This window comes from Primulina eburnea, chromosome 16, assembly GCF_022965805.1.
Source record: "Primulina eburnea isolate SZY01 chromosome 16, ASM2296580v1, whole genome shotgun sequence".
In the NCBI taxonomy this organism is placed as follows: Eukaryota; Viridiplantae; Streptophyta; class Magnoliopsida; order Lamiales; family Gesneriaceae; genus Primulina; species Primulina eburnea.
In genome coordinates this window covers 4,585,345-4,612,731 of record NC_133116.1, presented here as the reverse complement: position 1 = coordinate 4,612,731, position 27,387 = coordinate 4,585,345, and the positions used below count along the sequence as shown (strand labels likewise).

General features: G+C 35.2%; 4 protein-coding genes across 6 annotated transcripts; 2 read left to right on the top strand and 2 right to left on the bottom strand.

Moving 5' to 3' along the window:
* Positions 1–481: 481 nt before the first annotated feature.
* LOC140816458 (riboflavin biosynthesis protein PYRR, chloroplastic) lies at positions 482–7,172 on the top strand. Of its 2 annotated transcripts, XM_073175735.1 has the most exons (9): positions 484–988; positions 1,847–1,981; positions 3,628–3,727; positions 3,862–3,987; positions 4,074–4,387; positions 5,071–5,190; positions 5,483–5,728; positions 5,808–5,933; positions 6,679–7,172. In XM_073175735.1, exons 1-9 carry the CDS (start codon positions 608–610, stop codon positions 6,967–6,969), a joined length of 1,839 nt encoding a protein of 612 aa, XP_073031836.1. In that variant the 5' UTR covers positions 484–607; the 3' UTR covers positions 6,970–7,172. The 2 variants fall into 2 exon arrangements, with proteins under 2 accessions (XP_073031837.1, XP_073031836.1); XM_073175736.1 differs by lacking the exon at positions 5,483–5,728 and having other exon boundaries at positions 482–988.
* Positions 7,173–12,613: 5,441 nt separating this feature from the next.
* On the top strand, positions 12,614–17,746 carry LOC140815843 (probable protein phosphatase 2C 33). 2 transcript variants are annotated; one of them, XM_073174824.1, is made up of 6 exons: positions 12,614–13,168; positions 13,550–13,929; positions 15,498–15,887; positions 15,964–16,081; positions 16,408–16,631; positions 17,027–17,746. In XM_073174824.1, exons 2-6 carry the CDS (start codon positions 13,684–13,686, stop codon positions 17,480–17,482), a joined length of 1,434 nt encoding a protein of 477 aa, XP_073030925.1. In that variant the 5' UTR covers positions 12,614–13,168; positions 13,550–13,683; the 3' UTR covers positions 17,483–17,746. The 2 variants fall into 2 exon arrangements, with proteins under 2 accessions (XP_073030925.1, XP_073030923.1); XM_073174822.1 differs by having other exon boundaries at positions 13,385–13,929.
* Positions 17,747–19,665: 1,919 nt separating this feature from the next.
* LOC140817569 (uncharacterized) lies at positions 19,666–22,906 on the bottom strand. Its single transcript, XM_073177325.1, has 5 exons — positions 22,163–22,906; positions 21,543–21,686; positions 20,859–21,442; positions 20,583–20,738; positions 19,666–20,477 (listed from the first exon to the last, which is right to left on the bottom strand). Exons 1-5 carry the CDS (start codon positions 22,562–22,564, stop codon positions 19,709–19,711), a joined length of 2,055 nt encoding a protein of 684 aa, XP_073033426.1. The 5' UTR covers positions 22,565–22,906; the 3' UTR covers positions 19,666–19,708.
* A 3,349-nt stretch (positions 22,907–26,255) lies between these two features.
* Positions 26,256–26,900, bottom strand: LOC140817319 (protein METHYLENE BLUE SENSITIVITY 1-like). Its single transcript, XM_073176958.1, has one exon. It carries the CDS (start codon positions 26,820–26,822, stop codon positions 26,508–26,510), a length of 315 nt encoding a protein of 104 aa, XP_073033059.1. The 5' UTR covers positions 26,823–26,900; the 3' UTR covers positions 26,256–26,507.
* Between the last annotated feature and the right edge of the window lie 487 nt (positions 26,901–27,387).

Below are 27,387 nucleotides of genomic sequence, written 5' to 3'. Positions count from 1 at the left end.
GTTTATCCAAACTTAATATTATTATATTCGTGTATCTAATTATTGAACCTAATTATCTTATATTGAACTCAATAATTATTGTAATTAATTACTTAACATATATGTTGAGTTTAATTATATTATTTTATTATATTTTGGGTATTTGATTTTGAAATGAGAACCTTATAGTGCTTGATGAATTTTTAAGTGTATTGTGATGTATTTTAATGTATTTCTAGACACTTTAGACAAATAAAATTTATATCGAAAAATAATGTGATAAAATTTAAAAAGTGAAAATAATAAAATTTATACTAATAAAAAATGTTTTTAAGCACCTTTGTTTTTAGGGTGTCACAAGTTAACCATATCGTATTAATCTGATCCATGAGACCATTTTATAAAATTATTGTCAATATAAATATAACGAGTGTCTTATGAACTATCAAAAAATAATTTGGAAACAAACTTATCTACGAAAAAAATATGAACAATTGAACATGTTCATGTTCGAACTTTTGTTTTCCTCAAATCAATGAACAGAGGCGCTAATATGAACCTCTGAAATGAGGAATCACAAACCAGAATATTTATTAGAAATCATATTTGTTATTGGGCAATTCTTGTAATGGTGTATGCAGCGGTGGCAGTAGGACCATCTAATCTCCCTTCTCGCCTCATCTGCCGGGCAACTTCTTCTTCTTCTTCTTCGTCTTTTTCTTCTTCACTTGCCTTCGATGCCACCTGCATCAAGCGTGCGGCCCATCTGGCTGACAAATCTGCAGGCTTTACGGCCCCTCATCCTAACTTCGGCTGCGTTATAGCCACTGCCGATGCTGAAGAGAGGAGTGTTGTGGGCGAGGGCTATTTATATGCGCAGGGGACCAGCCCACCAGAAGTGCAGGCGGTGCAGGCATCTGGCGATCGCTGCCGTGGCGCTACAGCTTATCTCAACTTGGAGCCAAGTCACTGCCTTGGGGACCAAACTGCGGTCTCTGCTCTAATCCAGGTGAATAGCCATCCAGCCATTTCTATTCTGTATATTGTGCTTCTGAATCTTGCGCTCCGGCCTCAATTTGTGTGAATTTCTGACAATGCTTGTTTGAGTGTTTCTTGCTTGAGATTACTTAAAATTGGGATTATATACTTGAATCATTTTGATTTGTTCGTGGGAATTATTACGCCTATAACCAAGGTACGACCTTTGGTTGCATAGCTGCTGATTTAGGTTCTTGCTCTATGTTGGACTTATGATCCTGTAGCTTTTGAACTCCTTTGGAATTAAGGCAACAAATGCGTTTTCCAGTGAAATCTACTGTTCGACTAAAACTAACTACTGCTAGTAACTTTTTGTTTAAGAAACTATTAGTCTGCCACAAAAGTTACTTATTCTGGGTGCATAGTGCCTCCTGTACCCGCCACATGTTGTCGCTACCTTAATATGATTTTACATTATTGAGAAAGCTTTGCATGTGAATCAATATTTTGAATTGCAATTACATGAAAATTCTGTTTGTTGCCGATTATTTTCCCAGTGCAAGTTTGCTTGCATGGGCCGCAGATGGTAAGTTTGGCTCTCATTGAAAAATTGGTTTCTTTCATATCTTCATGTCTTATTTCAATAATGGTTCTCTATACGTGCGCCCATTAAGTGTGAAATATGCTCGATTGTTTTCCCTTGTTCTAGTTAATCTTGCATTGTATTGTTTTCCCTTGAAGTGTGAAATATGCTCGCTTGTTTTCCCTTATTCTAGCTAACTTTAGATTTGTTATCCTTGGATTGTATTTTTTTTATTGACATAGTAGACTTGACCATGTTTGGCTAATAATTTTAAATCAAAACTCACTTCTGTTTATGCATGTTTAGGCAGGTATCTCTAGGGTTGTGATTGGAATTAGGCATCCTTTGCATCATCTTCGGGGCAAGGCTATCCGTGCTCTTAGAAGTGAAGGACTCTTGGTTGATGTTCTAGGAGAAGATCTGCAATGTAAAACTATTGAGGTGACATTTCCAAAACCCAAATGTTTTTTACTGTTGCATAAAATTATCTGATATGGTATAGTTGTATTTTGCATATGTTATGACTTATGAGTCACAATAATCTAAACTATGGGCACTTGATCAATTTATTCTGTGATTGGTTTTTCTCTTACATTCAGCTGATTTTACTGTTCAGGATATGTGCTTTTCATTGGTATAGTGACTTCTATTTTGTTCTTTGTCTGGTTTTAATCTTTTGTCTGTGCATCTAAATAAGTTACAGTTATAAACAAACTTAAAACATGTTTGTCGCACACATATGTAGCATAGAAGACATGCTCAGATGTACGAAAACTCAGACATACACATCCTCCCTATGTTTATTTTTACTCTGTGACTAGTATTGAATCTCAGTCCCATGACATAACTATGTTGTAATTGTTATGTCTTCTTTTGAAGATTATGAAAAAGAATCATTATTCATTATATGTGTGGTAATGCGGAGGTCTGTTTATCCGTTGATCCTTTATCTCGTATTAAGGTTCAAAATTTGAGAATAAGTTGCTCTCAGATACAGATACACGTTACAGAACTTTACTCACGGTATGTCGCCCATTTCTAAGGACGCCTTATTGTGAATAACTTCCTCTGTGTAACCATAAAATAGAAAGTTAAAGATCGAAATAGATTCTAAAGTTAGTTCATTGGTGTTTGATGGCTTTTTTCTTAGATTTCATTATCCTATTTGCAAGTTGGATTTTGATTTGGTTTGTCTCAGCTTGTAATCAAACATTTGATAATGTTGTACAATAACTATTGTGTGTGCACGATACTTGGTTATCTATAGAGCTGTCAAAATGGGGCCGGCCCACCCCGACTTGCCCTGCCCGCCTTAGCCTGCTAATTTGGCGAGTTGCAAAACCTCAACCCAACCTGACCTTTCTCGGGATGCTGATGGCCCGCCTAAAAAAAATATATCCATATCCATATTTTATATTTCACATACCATCTTAGTACATTTAACAAAATGATTGAACAATCAATAGCATTATCTTAAGAAATTAAAATTGAATAAAGTTTAACAAAATATAAACCATTATTCAAAATCCATCAACCGTAAACCGTTGAATCATTTAAATTTCTTTCTCTTCACGTTTTTCCTTTTCTTCATCGATAATTTTCAAAACATCTGGACCCTCACCGCATAAATTTCAGTAATCCGATATATGAACTAAGTAAAGAACATAGCTCGATGATTTGTTAATGAAATTAATTTTTAATAATTAATGAAAATTGGGGAATGGGGAGGAAATCGTTTGTTTAATAATTAATAAAAATTTAACTTTTTTTTAAATAAAGATGGGGAGTTGCCCCGCCGGCCAACCTGCCTCAACCCATAACCCAAACAGGCCGGTCTATTTTGACTCTCCTTCAAGCAGGTGATAAAATTGTACCCAACCCGCCATTTCGGGTCGACCCCAAATTGACGGCTCTAGTTATCTATTTACCAATTTGCTACATGCTTCACATAGACATAGGTTTTTTAATATCAAAAATTCTATTCTTGTGATAATTACAGTAAGGACCTTTCCTACTCGAGCTTGCTATAATACTGGCACAGAACATTGCAACTTATTCACCTCGTTGCCTTTGTCTGTTCACTGTAGGAAGCCGTGGAATCCTGTCTTCTAGTTAATGCCCCTTTATTGTATAGAACCGCTTGTGGAGTTCCATTCTCTGTACTGAAATATGCCATGACTCTAGATGGTCAGTGCTGGTTTATTTTTATTGCTTCTTTTAATTTCATGTGAAAAAATCTGACTGCCTGAGTCTTCAGGCCAATGGCCTCAAATTAAGTCAGATAACTTGTGGTGTTGATTATCCTGCAATTGTGAGAACAGGCAAAATTGCTGCAAGTAGTGGACATGCATCATGGATTAGCAGCAAGAAGTCAAGAAACCGAGTTTTCGAATTGCGTGGCAGGAGTGATGCTGTTATTGTTGGAGGAAATACTGTACGCAAAGATAGTATGACTCTGTCGTGGCTGTTAGCTTTTGATGGATTGTGATGCTGAAATATCAAATTCCTGTTCTAATTCAACTTTGAAATTTAGATCCACGTTTGACGGCAAGACATGGAGGTGGACATTTTCCCCAACGGATTGTTATGTCTACATCTCTTGATCTTCCTGAGACTGCATACTTGTGGGATGTTACTGAAGTTCCCACCATGGTTGCAACACAGAGAGGTGCAAGGAGGAGTTTCCAAAAATTTCTTGCATCAAAGGGTGTTGAAGTAGTTGAGTTTGAAATTTTAAATCCCAAAGTCGTAATGGATTACTTATATGATCGTGGTTGTCTTTCGATTCTGTGGGAATGCGGAGGTACGCTGGCTGCATCTGCCATTTCTCATGGTGTCATACACAAGGTATGTCCAGTTAATCTAGCTCTATAACGTTTGATTTAGTCTCTGCTATGAGAAGGTATTAGTGCAGAATTTTACCCTGAATTTGTGATTTATATACATCAGTTATAGGCCAATCCCTTGATATTTTACTGTGAGTTGTGCAAATCCTGTATCCTTGGATATAATTTTACCCAGTTCTGGCTTTTTGCCCTTTTTCCATCTTCACATGAGTGCAGATTCCTATTTTATTTTTCTGCTTGGTGACCCTGATATGAACAAAATTTCCATACACTCAAAACCAAAAGTAAACAACAGCAAATTAAGCTGAAAATAGATCGATTCACTAAGAAAATTAATGTGAGGGAAGCACCCAGCCAATGATTAAATCCCTTTACAAGAAGAAAGTTACTCTCCATCCTTTCCTTTGCACTAAGCTAGCCAAACAATCTGCTATAATCTCTTTCCTATAACCAACTCTAGCCTTATGTATTTGTTCCTCTTTCCCCTTAAGTTACGCATCCTGATTTTCTAGGCCCGATATAGGTGGGCCCATAACAGACTCCTGCTTGTCTTGGCTCTTCCAGTTGCTTGATTATTGTAGAATGTGAATGCACTAGGTTTTAGTAACATGAACATAGTCCCATGAATAATCACAAGTGTTTTTCTATTTATCTTCAGATTTTACATGCTTTATGCTGATGCAGGTACACGCCTTTGTTGCCCCTAAAATTATTGGAGGGAAAAATGCACCATCACCTATTGGAGAACTTGGGATGGTAGAGATGTCTCAGGCATTGGAATTAAATGATGTTCATTATGAGCAGGTCCGTGATTTTTCTGATACAATTGAATGTTAGTTTTTCATTTCCGCTTCACTGAAAAAGAGAGAAAAGTTTACAACCATGACTTTATCAACATTACGCTAGCTGCGGCTGCCTACTCTGTTTTGCATCTTGATTTTAGTTGATTTTATGACCATGACTTTATCAACCCTCTTCTGAAATATGGATGTAAGAAGAAAGCAGACATGGACTACCCCTTCAAGTACCTTTTTCCGATTAGGATTATATTTTCTCATTTTACAATAGCCTCTTATTTTTTATGCATAAACCGCAGATAGGTCCTGACATGCTTGTAAGTGGATTTCTTCACCCAGTTCCCGACTTAGCACCTGTGATTCCATCTATAGATGAAACTTCTGTTATCGATCCTACTGTTTCTCCTTATGAATCAAGCGTCATATTCTTTTACAAAACATGGGACCCTTATGGTGCCTTTTCAAACTTCTCTTCTCATCCAATTCAAATGCCTGGTGAAAATGGTGATTTTTCTACATGGCAAAGTGTGGAGCACTATTACCAGGTCTCTTTCTTGGTTTATAGCTACAATAATTTTCCCGCAATCTTCTGTAGATTTGTTTCCAAGTCTCTCTATTTTGTAGGCACATAAGTTTGTTAGAGTAGATGATCTTGTTGGAAAGAACTGCTTCGAAGACATAAAAAATGCTAAAAGTCCCGAGGAAGCAGCACGATTAGGGAGGAAAATGCAGAGGCAATTCCCTGATCTGGTATCACTTAAAGACCCTGGTTACCTTGGACATGTGGTGCTAGCATGAATACACTTTTTCTTTATTTTAACTGACATGGTTGATGACCCGGAGATTTCTGCAATGAGTTTTTTTTTTTTTTAAATTAATGGATATCAGAAACCAAAATGGTGGAAAGTCTACAGTGATTGGTTTTTTAGTGATGCAAACATAATCATGTATTAAAAACCCTACATCTATTATTCCCATTAGAAATGTTTATACAATTCTCTTGATGGATATGACCTTGTGATATTATGGTATACCAAGTTGAATTACGTTTGTTTAAGATGGATTTTTTTCCCGGTTTCATTTGTTGGTTTGTGAGACTGTTTGATTAGTATGAATGGTTTGGGTAGAATACAAAAAACTCTGGAGAGAGCATTTCAGACCAAAACAGTTATTTGATCATATATTAAGGGCTAGGTTCCTGACCAAAATCCATCATGATTTTCTGCTAGTTGTACAAAGATGCTCTTAAATGTCAGTGATTGATCACATCTGCTTATGTTTAGGTTAATTCCTTCTGATATACAGTCTTACATCCATTATTAAGATGAATATGCAAGTGTTTATAAGGTTTTACAATAATTTTTCTAACAATTTGGTTAATCTTATGTGCAAAGTATGAATGGGTTCAAAATTAGTTTCTAGCAGAGACAATTACTCTCGCTTTTGTGGGCTCGAGGAGTGACATGCCTGATCCAACTTCTCATGTACCATGCAGGTGAGATCTGATTGGGAATCTATCAAGATCAATGTAATGTACAGGGCCCTGAAGTGCAAGTTTTCAACATATTCTAATTTAACCTCAATGTTACTCTCGACTGCTGGATCAGTCCTTGTTGAAGCCTCGCCACATGATCTGTTTTGGGGTGGAGGTCGAGATGGCGAAGGGCTAAACTATCTCGGAAGGCTGTTGATGCAGTTGAGATCAGAATTTCTCGCTGAGTCTTCATCCGAAACAAACGAGACAACTTGTGGGCTAGAGGAAAATGAGGTTCAAAAATTGCCATGAAAGATGTGATCCGTGCTCAGATAACTTGTGATATCAATTAGAGGTGCATCTATCCATGCATGGAAGAATTGCTGGGAATAAATCATTATATTGTAGGATGGAATTAATATAATTATCATTTTTTTGTTTCAATACTAGGAAAATAAATTCACTTCTTTTAAGTTTGGACCAATAAATATTCACTTTATTCAACTAATTAGTTACATTTTGAGCAACCAATTGACTATGGGTGTTCGAACTTTCGGATAAAATCGAAAAAATCGAAAATTCAAACCGAAAAAACCGAACACTGAACCGAAAGTCGAATTTTGTAATTCGGATATAAATGTTAAAACCGAAGTTTATTTGGTTCGGTTTTGGATTATATATGTCAAAACCGAAAAAACCGAAATTTTATCAAATTAATAATTTTTTTATATTGTTATTTATATTATATATTTTGATATGATATTTAGTGAATGAAAAACAATTTTGAACAATTTTTAGTTGATTGTTGTTTGTTTAATTAATTTAAACCTTATATTTAAATATTTTAATAAAAAAACATATAGAAAATTAACATATTATATTTTACAATATATTTATATTATTAATTTAAATAATTATATCAAAACCGAAATAACCGAACCGTTTTGGTAGAAAACCGAACCGAACCTGAAGAAAAATGGTTTGATTCAGATTATATATTTCTAAAACCGAAAACCAAAAAAACCGAAATAAAAAACCGAAAACCGAACCGAATTGACCGATGAATACCCCTTAAAATTGACTATCGAGTTTGAATTTCTTGGAAATCAACTGTGCAAAAATTAAAGCTAATATTTTTGTCAATAAAACATAATATTTTCAAAAACATTAAATCCCTTTGTGACAAAATAATTAATTTTACAAACAAAATCATGTCGTGTTCAAAAATCAGGCCCAGTCAAATAGGAGAAAGATCCTTGTTAGAATTTCATTCTTTTTGCATAATCGAGGCGAGAAAGATGCGCATTGCTCTAGTGGTGGTAGATATTTGGTATTAAAATATATTTATTTTTTTATATAAAAAAATGGAACCAGTCACAGCTGTCTAAGAGAACCAGTTTGTGAAGAGATACGTCTCCTCTTTAATAATCAGAATTAGAAAGTTTATATGAGATGATCTTTACTGGTCGTATTTGTGAGACAAATATCTTATTTGGGTCATCTATGAAAAAATATTATTTTTTATGCTAAGAATATTACTTTTTATTGTGAATATCGATAGAGTTTGACTTTTTTTACAGATAAAAATTCGTGATATTATATCACAAAGACCTATTAGGATCAGAATTATAAATTAAGTATATATTTAAATATTATGAAGTCAAATGTTACAATTATGATTAATAGAAGTTGCCAAATTCCCAGCTACCTAGTAGGTAGATCATACTACAGAAGCTGATCTTTTTTAGGATTTTCAAGAAATTTAGTATTTCGTCCTACATAAAAACTTTTTATGTGACAAAATCTAACGAGTTAATTTTGGGACAGAAATCTCTAACACAATATATTTCATTAAAAAATATTATTTTTTTAGCTTAAAAATATTATTTTTTATTTTAAGTGTAGATGAATCAATTGATCCGTGTCACGAAAATAAATACAGTGAGATGATCTCTCGAGCAACCTATCTTTGGTCCTATCAGGCTCAAACATGTTATTTCTTAATTTTCTTTTTTGGAAAAAAACAATAATAGGGTCTACCAAATATGACGAGTACAAATTTATTTAATGAACAAGAACGTTCCACGAAGCTTTACGTACCCAAAAAGATTTATTAGGAAAAACAAAAACGTTAGGATTATTCCAAAAAAAAAAAAAAAAAATTGTGTGAGTCAATATGTGACATGGCTAGCTGATCGAATGTTATCCGAGCACAAATATATCTATTTAAATCGTACAAAAGTGAAAATATGAATATAAATATAAGTAGGTCTTTTGTGAGACTGGTCTCACGGATCTTTATATGTGAGACATGTATTTTTTCATAGGATAGCTCAAATAAGAGATTCGTCTCATGAATACGACCTGTGAGACCGTCTCACACAAGTTTTTGTCTTTTTCATGGATGACCCAAATAAGAGACATGTCTCACAAAATACGACATGTAAGACCGTCTCACACAAATTTTTTCCTATAAATAAAAACCTTTGATAGTGCGAATTCTGGTCATGTTGTGCGCGGTTAAAGATCTTTGTTCGAAAATAGGAGTTTGAGAAATAAAATGGGATTTTTACATTCATCACAGATATTTATCGTATTTGATTGATATTTATCGTACTTTACAAAAAATCTGAAATAAAATCGTACTTGATTGTACTCTATGTAAATATGTTAAATGTGAATCTAATTGAAGATATAAGTTAGATGAATTCTCTAGACAACATGTGATACTTTTAATAAGTATCCAAGAAATTCAGACTCTCAATAATTGATTAAGATTTTGAATAATTTTTAAATGACCATCAGCTTAACATAAATATTATATTATATCCAAAATCAGCTAATTCTTCCTTCCTTTTTTTTCATTTTTTGTTTAGTGTTTGGGCCCAATTTGAACATTGAAAGACCTATGTTTAGTGATGTCATTCACATATTTTTGTTCAGACTTGGTAGTTTGTTACAGTTAAATCTCGTATTTTAGATTTTGTCTCAAACTTAGATTTTATTGTCAAACAGAGATGGATTGAGGATTTCGACTTTGGAGTTGTCTCAAACTTGGATTTTATCGTCAAATAAAAATAGATCTATAAACAAGGACGAAATTAAGATTTCTGACTCTTGAGGATCGTTACAAAACACAAATGAAAAATTTATATACGAGGGATTCGAACATGAGTGTCATATAAGAGGAAAAAAGGTTGGGATAGACCTGACCCTTTTTAAATCCCACAATATTTATAGATTTAACCCTTTTTAAATTTATTGTATTTGCAAAATAATTCCATTTTTCGATTAAGTTCCTAAGAAAAAAGGTTAAAAAATTATTAATATTCACAATTTAACTTTTTGACATGCTACATGTAAAACATCAAATGCGATTTTTAGATATATTAATCAATTAAATAATAATTAATCGATGTGAACATTATTATTAATGATCAATGTTAGCTGTCCACTTTATTAATTAGTGTGTGAGAAATTGGTTAAGTCAGAATTAGACTTGTTATGTGGGGAATTTAAATTGGCCCTACTATCAATTACTTAGTTAATTTTAAAATTAAAAATAAATGATTGCCTAAGTATATTTATTGAACACGTTTTGATTGGGTCTCAAAAGTTTTATTAACTATTTATATATATGTTTATGAACATATCATTTGTGTGCGCGACATTGATGTGACACTCATCTAGTAGATGTATAATTTTGATATATTTCATCACGTTCCATAGATAAATAACACTCTAACGATGGATACAAAAGTGAATACAGTTGATGATGAGTATATCAAACTAATATATTGTAGAGACCCGAACTTAATTCAATTCTTAATCACTTGCTGGGAATAATTAATCAATTAAAATAAACAGAGTCTAATTTTTTTTTTTAAACACGAGAGTACGCAGCTTATAAAATAAGTCTTATCTCATTTACAAGATCACTAATCAGATCTAAGTACAAGTCCTGTACAACAAGAAATCATAATAACTATTGTTTCTTCACTACATCTCAGGTGATATAACAGATATACTCCTAAGTCCGGATCTCCAAGCTAACTGTCTTCTCTCATCCTCTTCTTGACCCTGATCCAGCCCCACATGTTGTCATGCACACATACAAAACAAGACAATAGCCGGATAACTCCGGTGAGAATTGCATCCCAGTATAAACAATGTAAACATGCAATCATATAAAAGTCTATACAAAAGCATATAAGAAATATTCATAACATGTATCAAATCAGAAACACAAATCAATATCAAGCAATGAATCACACTCATACTCAGACTCAGACTCGACTCAAACAACGCGTCGTCTCAGACTCGACTCAACTCTAACATAGGGATCCCGATGTCTGGATATTAATAATTATATCGGATCTCAGTCTGTAGGAATGAATCAACCCTAAACGGCATCGATATAGTTCATACATCCAGTGTCTGGGCGAAACAGCCGCAGAATTGACGAATCAGTCAAGAATTAAGCGAATCAGCCAATAACTAGACGAATCAGCCAGTAATTAAGCGAATCAGCCAGTAATTAGACGAGTCAGTCAATAACTAGACCAATCAGCCAATAACCAGACGAATCAGCCGGTGACTAAGCGAATCAGCCAGTGACTAAATGACTCAGTAGTCAATACATGCAATGGCTATGAATCAATAGACTACAAACACCAATCTCATCAATTTCAAATATCAATGCAATAAACTAAGTATGTGATTTAGGGAAACTCGAGTCAAACCTCACTCGAGTTGTGTAATCTCAACTCAACATTAATTTATACCTTTCTTTCTGATATTCTGACTCTGTCGAAGTCTCGAACTCAAAGTCTGTCAATACTCAATTTTCAGTTGTAGCCTACGTCGATAGGAACACAGTACCGAAGTCGGATTCAAAATCGGACGGACGGATTTCTTACAAAAAGCGTAGGGATTTTCAACCATTTTTCAGAAACCTTTTTCTTGATTCTTATGAATTCTGAACGAATTCATGATTTATAAATATATATATATATATATATATATATATATATATATATATGTATATATATCGTACACGCAAGAGGGCAAGTGGCTCATCCCTCTTACTGCACGTCTCGCGCATATGCGCGACCACTATCGGTGCATATGCACGGGACACTATGTCTCGGCGCGTAGTATGCACAACGCCTCGCGCATATGTGCGCACTCAATCGGCGCATATGCGCGAGGTCCCTCAAAATTCTTCACAACTCTCGGGTTACCTCGCACACATGCGTGGATTCGTGTCGCGCATATGCGCGAGGTTCTCTGCTCCCGTCGCGCATATGCGTGCATCTGTGCCGCGCATATGCGCGAGGCTACTGTTCCTCGCACATTTTCATGCATTTTCTCGTCTTTCCCGGTCCGATCCTTTCCGTCTATAAACATATCAATTATCCCCCAAATCATTTCAGATTACGGTAATCGAATTCTTGGGCCTTACATATATATACAGTTAGGAAAATAATGTATTTTTAAAATTTTGGAGAATATTTTCTCAATGTAACCAAGCAGAAAGAAAATTAAAGAAGACCTGAAAAAAAAGTAGATAGTTTTGGATATAAATTCTCATAGGCTAGAAAAATTCGAACTTAAAAAAATATAAACGAGCCCGTAAGATGTTAAGATAGTTATTTGAGTTGGTGTAGTAGATAAATGTTTGATCAACAGTTAGAAATTAGATTTTTTTTATCAACACTTTCTAATATGACACTATCATACGAAATTTGTTTTATACTGTTTAATTTATCTTGATTAAAAAAAAACATAAATGAGTAATTATAAAAGTATTATTTGATTCTACTATAATTTTTTAAATTTTAATAAGAGATTTCCTACTAATTTATATATAATTAGTTCCATAGATCTTTGAACATCTGTTAAATATATATGAGCCTATATATATATATATACATATACACGATGAAAATGGATATTGAGTGGCTGAGTAGTTTCACAGTTTTCACACAGAAACACACACTGACCAGGTCTTCTCTTTCTTTAACCAGGTGGTCTTATCGGCGGCTTTCTTGCGATCCCAATTCTCTGACTCCGCTCTTTGTTTTTCATATTTTATTTTCTTTTCTTTTTTCTGTGGTGTACTTTGTTTCGTGCCATTTAATTCAATCCCTCCTTCCGTTTTTACCTTCGAGGCACCACTTGACTCTCCCCCCCTCTCTCAAAATCTGGACCAATTCTTGGGATGAAAAATAAATAAATTAATAAATAAAATACAAGAGCTCGGGCTGAAGTGCTGACTTGCGATTCATCTATTGATATTTGAGCAACTGTCGAGCTTTTTGGGTTTCCTCTGTTTGCTTCCAAGATCGAATTTTTGTTGGTCCATTTCTGCAAGTTTATTGAAGAGTCCGGTTTTGGAAGGTTTATGTTAAGCGGGTTCTTAATTGTTGATCTCCAGTTCAGACTATTTTTGGATATGGGGCCCCGATAAGAGATTGAAGTGCGTTTCATCAATACAAAAGCTTTAAAGGTTCTCAATTTTATTCCAGATCTGTGTTCTCTCTTTCTTTTTTCTTGTTTTGGTTGTTTTCGGCTCTTTGTGCTCAATCTTTTTGCCTTTTTACATGCAAAAAGATAAGGGCGTATTTAGTTTCTTTTTCTGTGATTGTTGTTCTTTTATGCGTAGGTCTTTTTATAAAAGTTAGTAATGAACAAGGCTAATTGGAAGTTTGTGTTTTTGTTATAGGTTGGAAGCTTGTTCTTCTACCACTGTATTGAATACAAGCCTGAATTTTTCCCAATGAATGAGTGTATTTTGCTTGGATATACTGGATAATATCGTCATCAGCTTTTTTTCTCGCTGAAATTCATTTTTTTTTATTAAGGGTCGTATTTTCTGGGTTGATTATAGGATTTAGAGAAACCTAAGAACCTTTTGGAGGATTTTGGTCTTGGATTTTTGAGACGGATCCAGTCACGGAGAATAGGGAGTGTGACTGCGTGGCTGGTCTGGAGTGCATCCTGAATATAATCAGGGCCCTAAGGATGGGGTCCTGCTTGTCTGGTGAAAGCAGGGGCAGCCCTCTTCCTGGTTCTCCTATTGGAGTTAGAAAGAGGAAGGGATCGAAAAGGAGACTCGGCTCTCGAAATTCATCCTTTGATTTTAGGGCGGAAGAACAACTTCATCGGACGCCTGGGCGGCTGTTCTTGAATGGTTCGAGTGAGATTGCTTCACTGTTTACCCAGCAGGGCAAGAAAGGAACCAATCAAGATGCCATGATTGTTTGGGAGGTTAGCTCATTTTATCCTTACCTTGATATTTGGATTTAAAGATAGCTGAGAAATATCAAGTCTATAGTGATTTGAGGTATTGTAATTTGTAGGATCACTGGTAATTTTGTCTTTAACTTGAGAGGTCAGCCATAACCTTTTTATGTGCTGTTCAACCATAATTTTCTGTGAAAATAAAGTCATTGTATTGAACTCTTCACCAGTATTTTTTTTTCAAATTTTCATTTTTTTTCTAGCCTTTTGACGATGTTTATACTCAGCTGAAAACTGCTGCTCTCTGGTTTTATTTGCATATTTTCTAGAACAAATCCATTACTGCATGATATCAGTTATTCTATTAAACTTAAAACATTTATTGTGAGAAACTATAAATACATGCTCTCTTTCACAATTGCTGGTTTTTAACTCTCTGCCAATGCTAGACAACTTTCCACACCTTTGTGAGTTTCAAGGTTCTTGTACATAAGAGATTCACAGTTGCCACTTCTTTATTTGTTTTTTACATCTATACATTACTAAGCCGACCCCACTTGGTAGGATAAAAGCTTGTGTGTGAATTTCTGTACAAATATGTGATAGTTAACAATGGGCTACATTTTTATTTAATACGTATACCCAATTCCTTCCTATGATCTTATAGTTTTTACAACCCGCCTCCTGAATTTGAAGCCAAAGATCGGTGAATACGTCCGTTGAATTACGTTATTATTTATTGTATAGTATTCAATAAAGACTATCCAAGACCTACTTGGTGAAATATGTACCGTCCTGCACCAGAAGTTTTTAATTAGTTGTGACCCATGGTTTTGGCATTTTATTAAAGCCATTTTTTCCAATAGTACTAGCTCACAAAAGGTGGCTAGCTCAGTAGTTTTGCACTTTAACGAACAGATGAAATTGTTATTTTATCGAAATTTATAGTTTGTTTTGATAGTGCAATTCAAATATTTTATGCGACACGAATCCCAAACACCACGCGTCGATTTCTTTACAAGAAAAAAATTGTTGCTCTCCAACAATGTCCTTTATAATTGCACCTACTTGTGACTCATGGGAATTAAGTATATAATTTGGGCTCTGTACGAATTAAATGTCCGAGTGTTTACTGTTTTATCCATAGCTAAAGTTTGATGCTACAAATATCTAGTCATATTATATGTTTGGAACCTGATAGACTCCTGTGGGTTCAATGCCTCTATCACTATGATCTCATGCATAAAATGATAGACCCAAGATTCAAGATGCCAAACTCAGGGGTTGTTAAATTACTAGTTATACTTTTTTGAAGTGGCAGAAGAAGGATATATGCTTATTTTATAAGCATGTGATTATTGGATTCGAAGAATGAAATTGTAGATCTCATAGGTTGTTACAAATCTGGTTGGTTTTGTGCTATCTCGTCCAATTTAAAACCGATAATAATGTTCCCTATAACTAATGTTGAATCTTTTAGTGCGGATTAAATTTTTATCATCATGTTTTCTTATTTATCTTAGTTAAACTGACATCATCTGAAGTTACTGGTGTAAGTTTTCTTTTCTCTGATTTTTTCTGAGATTGATATCCAGAACTTTGGCTCAAGGACAGACACGGTTTTCTGTGGGGTTTTTGATGGGCATGGTCCTTACGGTCATTTGGTCGCAAAGCAAGTTCGAGATTCTCTTCCTCTTAAGCTAAGTGCACACTGGGAAGTTAATATAAAAAGCGATGAAGTTCTTAGAGAGGTTAGTTTAAATACTGCTGGTAGCTTAGGCACTGGAGATAATTCCTCTGTTTCTGCTGATGAGGAAGCTAGAGCTTCTATTGATGTTGATGAATATGGCAAGAATTCAGAAGTCTTTCAGACATTGAAAGATTCTTTTCTGAAGGCTTTTAAGGTAATGGATAGGGAATTGAGAATGTACGCAAATATTGATTGCTTCTGCAGTGGAACAACGGCTGTGACTCTGGTGAAACAGGTACAACTTGATAAATTTAGAAGTGATTCTCGATGTTGTTTTCAATGTATTCTGCAATTCATATGTTCTTCTGTAGGGCCGGGATCTTGTAATTGGAAATGTCGGGGACTCAAGGGCTGTGTTGGGTACGAGAGATGAAAATAATGCACTTTTTGCAGTTCAATTGACTGTTGATCTAAAACCTAATCTTCCAGGTATGGCTCTTTCCTCTTCCCATAATATTGGTTGTAGCACAAAATAAAACTTCTCATTCTGTTCCCACCTGACTCCGAATTTTCAGCCAATTCTCCTGCTAAAATTGTGCACTTTGGAATTTTCTCGTAGGGTAGACTTTAAAAATTAATTTTGTAAATCCGCTCTTCTTCCCTTTATTTTTCCAAGGTCAATCACTTGTATTATAATCATTGGATTTTAGAGAAGATGTCAATACAAATCCCAAGTTTCTGATTTTCTTTTCTGTATGTGTGTCTTTGCTCGCTTGTCCATCATATTCTTGATTCTATTCATACCTCTGTTACAGCTGAAGAAGAGAGGATACACAAATGTAAAGGACGTGTTTTCTCCCTTCAGGATGAACCTGAGGTTTCAAGAGTGTGGCTGCCAAACAATGACTCTCCTGGCCTTGCTATGGCACGTGCATTTGGTGATTTTTGTCTCAAGGACTTTGGTCTTATCTCGGTGCCCGAAATTTTTTACAGGCGTGTCACCGATAAGGATGAATTCATAGTATTAGCAACCGATGGGGTAAGGAGTAGTAATTTATTCCCCCAAACTGCAGTATTCGATTTTATATCTACTTCTAGTGTCATCCTATTATCTCTTTGTTTGCTTTTTCAGTGTGTCTTGTTCACCGGTCTAGTTGTTTTGTTGTGACATGTAAGGTTGTCTTTTTTTGTCTATTTTGCTTAGATGTTCCCTTTTTTGCTGTCTACTGACTACTAGTGCTCTGCTTGGAGTTGTTTTACCATTGATTGACCTTTTAGTTTTCAAAGAGCTGCGTTTGTGCTACATTCCTTGGATTTTAGCGATTGAATTGTTAGTGCTTGAATGACAAGGTTGTATTCTATATTAATTTAATGATATTTCACTTTTTTTAGAATAAAAAGTAAAAGTTGATCCGATTTGTACGTGTATTATAGATTTGGGATGTTCTTTCGAACGAACAAGTGGTGGACATTGTCGCTTCCTGCCCCACACGTTCATACGCGGCTCGGACTCTTGTTGAGTCGGCGGTGAGGTGTTGGCGTTCCAAGTATCCAACTTCCAAGGTCGATGACTGTGCTGTTGTTTGCCTTTTCCTCGACTCAAACGAGACCATACGCTCGATATCCAAATCCAAGGAAAATATCCCATCACCGGAAAAAGGTCCAACTGGGCTGAACCGTTCTGGTACGGTCAGAACCGGGGGGGATGAGGCACATGAATCAGGAGATGGGGAAGATCCAGAAGCAGCAGAAGGCGACCAAATGGTGAATATCGAAACGGGAAAAGAGTGGTTGGCTCTCGAAGGCGTCTCTCGGGTAAACACCCTGCTGACCTTGCCCAGGTATGTGCCCGGCAAAGAAGACAAAAAAGATAGTAAAGTTAAGAAATAAAGGTGGCATTTTTTCATCTATTACTTTATTAATATGTATTCCCCCTTAAGATTTTAGGACCATTTTATATTATGTTGATTATATTATATTTTGTGTGTGATTTTTGGGGGGATGGAGAGTTGGACCCGACTAGTATTAGAGTGTCTGGGAATGGTCCATTCTTTCTGTTTTGTGTGGTTAGAATTGGGAAATTTTGTAGTATCCAACTCTTCCTGTTTATTATTCGAATTTGTGTGTACATCCATCGACCTGCCCATTTTATCAGATATTTTTATATAAAATATTATGCTGTCGGTAATAGTCTGTGGCCACACTGCAAATTTCCATTTCTGTATGCTTAATTTACCAGTTTGAGCCATGTAATGTTTCTGTCGCTATCAACTTTGGTCTATTTGTTGGTTGTTTTTAAAATATCACAAAAAGAAAGGTGGCCGCCGCCCCTATTTAATTTTTGGTTTTAACAGAATTTTTCAACCTTGAATTGACCACTCCCTACTTTTTCTAAAGTAACTTTTAAAAATTGTTTCCAAATGTTCAGTACAAACCAACCCCCCAAAAAAAATTGAAAAAAAGTATAATTACAACCATATAATATTTTCTTGACCTTTTAAATTCAGGTAAAAACTTGTTTGAGACGGTCTCATGGTCATATTTTGTGAGACGTATCTCTTATTTGAGTCATTAATGAAAAAATATTATTTTTTATTGTGAATATCGGTAGAGTTGATCCGTCGTACTAGATAAAGATTCGTGAGATTGTCTCACAAGAGACATATTATTTAATTCAATGCCTTCAACCTCAAATCATATATTGGATACTAACATCAAATAAATAAAATAATAATATGGGGTATTCAATATGAAAAATTATTTCTTGAAGGGGATAATGCAAATTATATAAATTTAGGAACTTCATTTGCCAACTTAACATAGAGAGCTACGTATGAAAGTATATTAACATAAAGTTTCAACATTAATAATAGTAAATCATTTTTGCATTGTTGTGATCGTGTATCTATCTATTTTCAACAACATTTTAAGATTGCCGCTGAATTCGAATTACAAGGTTAGATTTACCTTTCGAGGTCAGCAAAATATAATTTAATTGTTCGAAGTCGAGGCAAAAGTTAAACTCTTTATTCGTAGAAATGTTTATGGATTTCGAAAGATAACAACTACTTCCAACTCGAAGCAGCTGCACTATATATAAGATTCAAATTTCTTCTAACCATGCATACGGACAGTTTCAATCGGTAGAACAGTTGTAATGGGTACTTAAATCATGATTATTGGCTTTATTATGGTAATTAAGTCAATTAATCTAAGAATAAACTATAGATTAAAAATTAGAAATAATTAAAATTTAAGTGAGATGAATTTTTTTATATAGAATAGAGTTTTCCATTCATAAATAAATATTTATTCGAGAGTACGTACTCTTATTTTGGCCATTGGTTTTGAGATCTCAAACCTTTTTTTTAATTATCTATGTTCAATTCAAATATTGATACAAAATTAATTCTAAAATATTAATTCTCCCATTAATGTATATTTATTTCTTGAATGAAATCTTAATTTGATCCTAATTTTGGCAGGGAAGATGAAAGAACACATTAATTATAATATAGACACGGTGGAGATCATTAAAGATCATTAATTTTTAAATTTATATATTTATTAAATAAATTTTTATTTAGTTAATTCATGACTTTTGATAGCAGTTATATAGTTGTAAATTGATAAATTTGAGCTTCAATTAAAATCTAATTGATAAGGGCATAAATGGAAAAAAAAAAGATTTAAAGATGATCAGTTTTTGGTTTTGATTTTAAATAATTTATTTGATTCACACTATTTAACATTTGTTTCATACAATGTTAAGGAATTAGATTTTAAATTAAATTTAACGAAATACATTGACGATAAAATTGTTATAAATATTTTATAACTAATAATATGATCGACAAATTATAAATCACGTGCGTCTCTTGCTAGTATATATAATTTAGTTCGAGTAAAGGAAGTAGGGAAGATGAATGTAAAAGAAGAGAAAGTAGAAGGAATTAGGATCTTGAATGGGTTCAAATTCATGCTTTTCAGAAAGAAAAGAGAGAAAATAAGTCATTCCTACCATAAACTTTGCTGGGGATATAAGGGCAGAAAAAGAAAAATGAAAACAAAGAAATTATTGAATGGAAAAATATAGCCAAAAAAAGAAGATTATGTCTACATTATTCCATTACCATGATTAGGAATGGATAGACAAGCATCATATATGTGATCACCCTCATCCCTTTTCTCCTCCTTTGGTTTCATAACTTTTCCATGGCATTCTCTGATTTCCTGCCCTTGATTACAAGCTACATGACCGTAATTTCCGATATGAAAGTTGCCGCCATTGACAGCTGATCCGGCAGCTTGAATAGGATTCATGGTCGACATATATTCCGGTAAATGTGTTGCACTACTTATGGGGTAAAGACTAGTATAATTCGTGGGATAGTTCTTGATGAAATTTCCATTCATTAGAAGAGAGCCATAGTGAAATGGAGGAAAGGACACTGGATAGTTAGCCGAAGAAGATCCGAAGTTGAGGAGATTATTCCCGGTTGTAGTTGAAGCCGTATTGGAGTTAGACCTCGTGATCAGGTTATGATCGTTGTAATTGAAGATGAATGACTTTGTTTTGTTGAAATCATACAATGGCGGAGGAAGATGCTGAACTAATTGCTTGCCTTGTTTCGACGCATTGTTCGAGGTTGCTGATGAAAAAAAATCCGAAACGCTGTTAGGAGCTCGTGGCAGCCGATGATCTGCTTGCAGGACAAGTCCCGTGCCCGTATTTCTGGTCGAAGCTGCTGCTGCCACGGCCACCATAGGCACTTCATGGTTATGTTTCCCCTCGTATGTTGTAATGACAGATTTTAAATCATTTGCAGCCCTTTCAACATGCTTCCGCACAGGACAACCGGGGTTCGTGCACTTATAATAGCTTCTGTATTTGCATGCAAGAAAATGCAAAAAAATATGATATGTTTGACATATTGTTGATCAACTACACTAGCAATATTGTGTGTATTATTGCAAATAATTTACAAACCTCGGGTTAGGATTTCCTTTAACAACCTTCTGTCCGTATTTCCTCCACCGATATCCATCATCAAGAATATCAATCTCACTCTCTATCTGGACGACAACTCGTGGCTCCCGAGTGGACCTCGATACATTTGTCTCAATCGAAAAGCTCTCCCTCTTCCTACCAATAATGAAATGCGCATGTGGTTTGATATTTCGATATTAAAAGGTATAAACAAATGAAGCGTTGCTTTTTCATATATAACACTCCATATATTTTCGGTTATCTTCCATTCCATACCTTTTCTTGGAATCAGATTCATCGTTCTGATCATTGTCTTCATCATGGAAGGATATGCTTTCAGTGCTTTCCACATCTTGATCCTCAACGACATTAAATTCTTGAGCTTCGAAATCTTTCATCAATGTAGGCAGTACTGGATCAGATTTAAAACTATAAGTACTCTGAATCGATGGATTAGAAGTGTACGCGGCCCCGTTCAGACCAACCGATGAATCCAACCCTATATTCCTAGTTAACGTTGAACCCGCGATTTCATTATTGATCTCCAGTACATCGACACCAAACCGCTTCAACGGCTGAGGTTTTACGTGATTGTGAGAGCCCTTGTACACGATTTCTGTAATATGGCCGTCGTGGGATCGCTCCACCTTCTTCTTGACCAGGCAGCTTGTGTGGGTGCATTTGTAATAACTCCTTGGATATTCACTCCCTTTCACATGTTTCTGGCCATATTTCCTCCAGTAGTACCCATCTTCTGTCACTTCTTTAGGAAAATATGCCCCCTTCTGTTGCTTTTCCAGGCACTCTTTTTTCTTATTTTCTTGCAAATCCACTGGATGCTCAAAGTATTCTTCAGCTGCCTGCATGCATGCGCCAAGAATTCATTTCATTACGAAAGTAAACGAAACTATGAAACATCCGTAATCCATAGATCAGTTGCACATATAAATATTTACGTACTTTGTTGCGAGGCCTTATGTAATTGTTGGCCACTGAACAAGGATCCGTATTCCCATTGGCAGCAAGTTTCCATTTCAGCTTTAATCTGTCGTGATTAGGTGATGGAAATTGAAAGGTTCCAGTGGTTGGAGATAGCTGTGCCCCCTATATATATATATATACACACACACACACACACAACCAAAATTCATCCAAATTAGTGTACTTAGCCCTTTGTTCACAATCAATGGCTTGCTTGTTTGCAAATTTCAGAAATATTTCAAACACTTAAAGCATCTTAGCAACATATTATAAATAAGTTTCAATTTTCTCTGGGAGCTTTAGCTCTGATTTTTGAACAGATTTTCACACACTTAATTTCTTTAACAAATTTTATATTTATGTCGTTTGCATATGAAATACTGGTAATGATTTTATTAAACTTAGTAATTGGATAAGTGACCTTGCGCAAATCTTTTGAGAAGCCAACTCTCTTGCTTAAGTAGTACTATTACCTTAACTTTGATTACACGAACTGACAAAACTAACTATTGATAACAAATATCTTCCATGCACATACGCTATATTGTAAGTACTTTTTTTTTTAATATATATATATAAAGAGGTATAATAATTGGTACCTGAGCATTTGGTAGCATCTCAGGGGAGTCGAGCAAGGCGGAGGGACTAATTCCAGGTGGCACCGTGAAATACGGCGAGCATAGCAGCGTCGACGGTGACGTGGAATGCGGCGGTGGCTTGTGTGGTGTCCTGATCAGGAATCGTGGCTGCACGTTCATATTGCGAACATTGAAACCACATTTCGCGGCCCTCCTCTCCGCGATGCTAATCATCATGTTACTCCGCTCACATCCGCTTCCTCCGCCGCCACCCCTATTTGTCATGACAATATTCTCATGCTGATCTACGTGAAACGACGACGATGATGACGAAGACGGCCTATGATATATTTCTTGATTTCTGTTGATCAACGGAGCTGATGGTGATGATCTAGAGCTGTCGCCGGTATGATTCGACCCCATCACCAAATCAATATTTGAAATCGACCATAGGAATTGGAAAACCAAAGGTAAAAACAATCTGGATTAATAAATTGTAAAGTCACACATTATATATATATATATATATATATATATACATATACAGCTTTCTTGATGATTCATAAATTCAATATTCTGGATTAATATTATGTCACAGTATCAATCAATGGAAAACCCCTGAAGATTAGATAAGGGTTTTCAAGATTTTGATTGATACTGTTTGATCACATTGAAGGATATTTATTTACAGGAGAAATTATATGTATAAATAATAAAGAAGGAAGAAAAGGTGGTAGTATATATCTGTGTGTGGTACTGAGGGAGAGATATGGTGTGTACTGATTAATGATGGGACAGATGAATGAATCACTTGCCATGCAAAGTTAATGGAATTTTATTAATTCCACGTAGCTGTCTAATTATTTAACTCTGCTTTTTTCCGAGAAAATTGTATATTTTTTTGTTATGTATGTTTGTTTTTTTATGATTTTGGTCTTCTAAATTATAAAATTTCAATTAGAGTATATTTTATATACTGATTTTTTGACAATGTCAGTCATTTTTCATCTGAAGTGTTAATGTAATACTAAAACATCTGTGTCATATCAACTTCGTAGTGATGTCATGTCAACGCGACTTCGATGTATAATGAGTTACATGATGTGAATATTAAGTGTGATTGATTCTCTAGTTGGATAATCATAATTTTGTTGCGCTTGTAATGTATAATTGGTTGGCGGGTGATTTGGAATAGTTGTGGTAAAGCGAGAAACTTGAACGGAAGTTTAGGTACACGAAGACTGTACTATAAATACATATATGTATTTGTGTGTGTGTGTGTGTGTGTATAACTAACTACTCCCATCTATATTTATGGCAATTTTTGTTACTCGCCTAGCTATATATATGGCATACGAGTGAGTAGATAAGATTCAACTTAATTTCTTCATTTGTATCATCGTACCAAAGTATTTGGTTTTAGTTTTTATAATAAAACAAAACCTGAGACGAAATCTCGGATTCGATATTCAGTTGTAACAAACGTCTCAAAAAAAATGTAAAAAAACGTCAATTTTATGACTGATCTAAAGGATGGAAAACATAGAAATATTAACACAGCCCCTCATGTGCTTGGTATCTTTCTTTCTGTTTATTTGAGTAAATTTTATAAACCATCTGTATGGAAATCAAATTTTGCACAGCTAAACTCAATTCCTGAATTCAATCTCACTTGACCAAAGGAAGGAATCGCAAGATTTGAATTTTGCACAGCTAAACTCAATTCCTGAATTCAATCTCACTTGACCAAACGCAGGAATCGCAAGATTTGATTACTGTATTCTACAGCTCACAGTAAAATAGAGGGTTTTTTTTTCCTTTCTTCAGTGTGTGTAACATGTAAAATAGAGGGTGAAAACAAGTCGAGCTACTCTCAAGCTCGGTCAAAACTCGAGCTCGGTCGAGTTCAAATAACTCGATCCCATGATCAAGTAATTTCTGAGTCTGCTCGACTCGAGTGTGTATATATATATATATATATATATATATATATATATATATATATATATATATATATATTATATTTTAAAAAAAATTCAAAATCGAGGTGTTCGAGCTCGAGTAGTTGAAATTTTTTTCGAGTCACGCTCGAGCTCGACTCAGCTTGATTGCTACAGGCACACATTTGGCTACAAAAACAATTAGATGAGCGACATGCAACACACGGGGCAGGCGTGTCTGTCTCGGCAGTCGCATGAAAACCAGAACTAGATTAACCTGTCACAAATTTTGTAAGCAAAAGATGATTCGACCTCCAGATCACCGACCTGTTATGGATTCAAATAAATTGGTGTCATCTGAGAAAGTCAGAAAAGATAGTGAGTTTCTTCAATTCTGATTGCTCGATTAGTTCATATGCAATCACATTCTTTTGCTATATAATTGCTTGGCGCAAGGCAAGGCCCAACAAGGAGGAAAAAAATCAAGGAATGAAGAACAAAGCAAGCATACAAAATTATTAATCCCCGCAGTTCATATTCCTCCACTATTTCTTGACGTCTGAATAAGTATTCAGTCACCATGTATCAAAAAGTGCACAAGATTTCCTTCAGAACCCAGAACTATATTTTCTAGGCACCAGAAACTAATTCTGACTCATTCAGACCATTAGAATCAAGTTGAATAGGAAACAAGAAAGAAGTTCCATACATGCTCACTCGCACAAAATAAACCACTCTTGTCAAACATAACAAGAAACACCTTTCTCATGGAGTCGAAAACAAATCATCATCCCATCAAAGAAACAAAACAAACCATGGTCAAACATAACAATAATAAATTAGCTCAACGCCATAAAATAGATGATGAAAATGTGTGGAGCATGTAAAAAATATAAACAATTGGTACAGACACGGAAGACCTCAAACAGAGCACTTGGCAGCATCACCAACCACAACAAAAGAACATATGAAATTGATAAAGTGCAAGATATACAGCATTGGAGGAAATCTAAATACACAATCATTCACTATAGCAATATCATAATGTGACAATGAACGATACCATGATCTGGAACCATACAATGAAAGGTAGTTTACAGTTTGCCTAAATCTACAGTCCACAACATTTGAACAGATTGCGTGATGCATTTACTGGACCAAAATTCCCGATAAAAATCATTATAAGGACACTGGCAAAATATATTGATTTTTCAATCCACGAATTAAATATTTGTGTTAAATTCAACAATCATACATCTGATTGGTATGTGTGTGAAGCTTGAAACCAGAAAATATTCATATAGAACTGCTGATTTTAGAGTTTCATAACAAACTTGCTCAGATTGTTGCCAGCGTAGATGAGAAACTATGGGAAAACAGTAAGCCCTACCAGATAAAGCTCACCGTCTCGATAATTTTGAAGATGCATGCATATCAGAAATAAAGCATAAACTCAATATAGGATATCACCAAGTCCTTTAAAATCCAGTTCGTGATTCATGATAAAGACTATTCCTATAAAATAGGGCAGACAAGTCGTCCTGGCAATGCGTGGCAATCTAACTTCTTGCCCAACGCCCTTGACACTAAAACAATAAAAGAATCAATCATATAGAAGAAAGAAACCTCGTGATTTCATTTGAGTAATACCCAAGCGCACAGTGACAGCCAAAACTTCTTAAAATTACAAACTCAAGCTAAAAAAGTTTCTCAACTCACTGAGTTTTCTTCTTGCTTTGAAATTAGAATATAGACAAGTTAGCGATGATGTTCACCATATTTTGTGAATTGACATTGTAAGTATTTAAAACAACCCTTCCAATTACCATAACAATCACATAGGCAAAATAACTCATTAATGCAAAATTAAACCTGTCAGGCAATGCTAAAACCACAAAAAGCATTGAAAAAAATACAAGTTATGTCACCACTGTTGTTCCTAAATAGATTAGTATGTCCACACGATCAATGCTAGAGTCAAGAAAGCATCGCCACTAATGAAACTGCAAGAAAAATTTCCAATTTCCACGATAGGTTTTCGAGTTCCACTTATTGTGATATACGAGTCCAATTTTTCCTTCACAAGAAAGACGGTTTTTTTTGGCGGGGTGGGGGGGGGGGGGGGGGGGGGGGGTGTTATATCTTGAAAATCGAACAATAATGAACAACATCTGGCATAAACACACAACAGATCAACTTCATCCACACATTAGCAGTTTTAATACATACAACATGATAAAGCAAAGCGGCATAACATTTCAGTGACACGGAAGTCTCCCAACTCTGCTAAAATTATTGCTGATGTAAGTATCTACATAATAGGCCAACTGCAAATAGCGATATGAAACTTTTTTCTGGTTTTGAATTTGCAATGAAATAGGTAAAACAGGGAGCAGCAACCAAGAAGAGAGTGAGGGGATCGAGCTTCACTTCTTGAGACTGCCTCGAACCCCGGGCTTAGGCTTGGAGGTTTCGGCTACGGCTCCGGCGTGAAGATTGCTGAGCGAGGATTCGTCAAAGGGGATCTTGGGGTGGCGCGCTTCGTGGTGAATCTGCATAGACTTCATGTCGGGGGCTGTGATCTTGCAGAGGGGACACTCGAGTTTAGCGTGTCCGCCTTTATCCTGTCCGGAACGATCGGCGAGGCCCGCCCTCCCTCCACCGCGGTTGGTTGTAGCTGCGTCGACTTTGGAAGCGATCTCCTTGGCCGTGTGCTTCTTGGGCTTGGCCTTGCCAGTCATGATTGGTAAGAATGCTGCGATTTTCTTTCCTAAACGCCGCGAGGGTTTCTGGAGGAGATGATATTATCAAATAGAGAGGCCCATATACAGGGGAAGTTATTTAAAAATCCCCAATCATAATATTTTTTTGTATTCACTCTTTACCCACAAAATTGTGGTACTATTTCATACAAAATGTGGTACACTTCATGTGGAAATGTGGTACACTTCATGTGGAAATGTGGTACTAAAAAAGTACCTAGGGACTGAAAACAAAGAAAAAAGGCGGCTGGGGACTGAAGCCAAATTTCCGGCCATATATATTCACACTGGTTTTTTTGTTTTAACTGTGATTTATTTTTAGTCAAAAATTTGTATGAGACGATTTCGTGATATTGTTTCACAAGAGATTTATTATTATTATTATTTTATTTTTTCTTCGAAATTAAATTTGAAAACAATCGAGAATTTTCATTGTCGATGTTAAAAATTAGTTATTTCAAAAATCTTAAGTCGTCGTACATGTGACGAGTGTGTTCCGAAAAACTATAGAAAATAAAGTGGTTTTTTTTAAAAAAAAATTAAA